General features: G+C 31.9%; 1 protein-coding gene across 1 annotated transcript; it reads right to left on the bottom strand.

Annotated features, from left to right (window-relative positions):
• Positions 1 to 1,200: 1,200 nt before the first annotated feature.
• Positions 1,201 to 2,355, bottom strand: LOC100820466 (WEB family protein At2g38370). The gene has a single exon (XM_026123951.1). It carries the CDS (start codon positions 2,353 to 2,355, stop codon positions 1,201 to 1,203), a length of 1,155 nt encoding a protein of 384 aa, XP_025979736.1.
• Between the last annotated feature and the right edge of the window lie 463 nt (positions 2,356 to 2,818).

Here is a 2,818-nt window from a genome sequence, read left to right on the forward strand (position 1 = left end):
AATAACATATTAACTATCAAAAGAAAAATAAATGAGACTCAAATATTTTATCTAAAAAATATAATTATCTATACAATAAAAATTATAAAAGAGTAGAATGTTTTGTTATAAAGTAAAAAAAACATTTAAGTAACATTATATAGATAATTAATCTGCTAAATAATAATAATTACGACATTATATTATATCCCTATATATATATATATATATATATATATATATATATATATATATATATATATATATATATATATTAAAAAATTGTAAAAAGTCATGGATAGTCCCCCAATATTGCAACTCCATGCAAAAGTCAAGATCAAATTTTAGGCCTTAGTTAAAAAATTCAGTATCAACAACTTTTGGTCAATGCCACAATAATTAATATAGCTTATTAAATAAATGGAAATTAAAAATAATTAAAGAGGAATTATCTAAAGTATCTCTAGTTTGGATGAAAAAAAATGTGACAAAATCTTTTTTATTATTTTATAAAAGATTCATTATTGTCGTATATGATTTTTTTTCAGTACAATAATGTCCACTTTGTTTGATGCAATATATCTTTGTTAAAACTTATTCAACATGCTTTTTACAATTTATTTGTTAACTATATACTCATTTTAGAAGATATTTTTTAATTTTTTTTATCGTATTAATTATGTTTATTAAATATAATTTCTAATTTAACTAGCTATTTTATAATTTACACTCAATATAGTTTGGGTGAAAAATCTCAGCATTATTGTAACACTAGGCATGTCATTGTCTTTCATTTCGTTTTAAATCAACTGCTTCACGTTATTATGAGAATGATGCATAATGCACAAGTATCAATCGTAAACAGTTAATGACAATGTCATAAAGACATTACACTCTTACTCTAGCTTTGTATAGAACCGTGTATAAATACAAACAGAGTAAAAACATTATTAAGCAAATAAACTCACTAGAGCCAGCCTAGTAGTAAAAACGTTTGAGTAATTATAACACATCATGCAAGAGGTTAAGAATTCATATGAATCATCTCTACAGCTAGCATAGGAAGCAAATGGAAGTGCATACCTAATAAGTAGTTAATATACAAGCAGGGATCGAAAGCTAAATAAACACTGTTAAAAAAACAAGATATTCAAGCAAGCACAATAAGACAATGAGACAAGGATTGACTTAGAAGATTGAGCAAATTATCCCAACAATTTATCACCTCAAATTCAGGGTTGGCTTCTTCTTCTGTTTTGACAAAATATGCGAGAATCGTGCAAATCCAAATTTCTGGCTCTTGGTAGAAAACAACTTATGGCCAGTTTCTTTCTCAACTTGTCTATCAATTGGTCGATCATTGTTCTGTTTACCAAACATCTGACCCAGTGACACATTCTGTTTCATCGAGATTCCTTCTCCGGCTTCAAATTTTTGTGGTTGAAGCAGCTTCCTGCTAAGTATTTGTCCTATTGATAGGGTTGGCTTTACTGGCTTTGCTTCATCATTTACCAGATGCAATCCATTCACATCAAGTAATTGAGGATCTCTCCAATGATGAGACAAACAACAGTTTTTGAACTTGGTAGAGTTGTGTATAGAAGAACGTCTTTTTTGACCCTCAGATCGCCAATTCCTTAAAGCCTCTTCAACTGCTACTTTGTCTCTATTCGCAGCTTCTACCCTTTCTAGAGCTTCTTCAAGGGCCTTCTTGCTGGTTTTAACTTCTTCTGTAGCTTCTTCTACCCTTTTCAAAATGTCCATGTTTGACAAATTTGTTTCGTCAACTTCAAGCATAGCACTTGCAACTCTCTTCTTGGATTGTTCCTCTGAATCTCGAGCTTTGCACGTCAAAGCAGTATACTTTTCAAATGAAAGAGTAACCTGATTTCCTGGTGAACTGTCATGATTAGATACAACATTAATTTCTGCAAGGGCAAAAGCTTCGACAGCTCTAGCAGCTTCTTTCATTTTTCTGGCCGCAACCAATCTGATCTCAGTAGTTCTTAACATCGTTTTTGTCTGTTCAATCTCAGACATTGTCCTCAAAACTTTTGATTTCGCAGATTCTCCCATTCTTTTGAAATTCTTTGCCTCATAACTCAATCGCTGGAGCTCTCTTGTAATATCTAAAGGGTCATCTAGAGCACCTTTAATTTCAGCATCTTTTGCTATTTGCAGCCTTAATCTGGTTTGGTTTAGCTCTTCCTCAAGAGAAGATATCTTTGAAGTATTTTGAGCTAACCTCTCACATGTTTTCTTAAGTGAGATTCTTTCCTTCTCTAACCTCTTATTAAGCGATTCAACAGAAGTTCGGACGTCAGCAAGGTCATTAGTAGTTTTAGTTAAATTCAATTTGGCCTGCTTCAATTTCATTAGTATCAACCCAGGAGTAGACGAAGGGTAGGGGATAAAACCTTCCCTGGAAGGTTGAAGAACATTCAATTGATTCACTTGGTTTTCCTTTTCTTCATTCTCATCAACAACTGATTTTTTATCACATTTTCCCATCTGAAGATTCAAATTTGCTTCAGACTCTTCCTTCTGTATCTTTGATTTCAAATCTTCAACAAGTCTTTTGGTACTTTCCAATTCTTTCAATACATCAAGAGTTTCCCTTTCTTGCAAGATAAGTTATTTCTCCAATAGCACAGCCTGCTCCTCCAGTTTTTCAGCGCCAAGCTCTTCTGCATGGTGCTGCTAACAAAACAAGGGGATAGGGACAAAGTTCACAATTTAGCTCAACCAAATACTTGAAAAAAGAAGTTTAATTCAAAACGAATATTCACACACAATATAAGGTATTATGCCAAGGAAAAAATGTAGATACAATTCATTA

This window comes from Glycine max, chromosome 9, assembly GCF_000004515.6.
Source record: "Glycine max cultivar Williams 82 chromosome 9, Glycine_max_v4.0, whole genome shotgun sequence".
Classification (NCBI taxonomy): domain Eukaryota; kingdom Viridiplantae; phylum Streptophyta; class Magnoliopsida; order Fabales; family Fabaceae; genus Glycine; species Glycine max.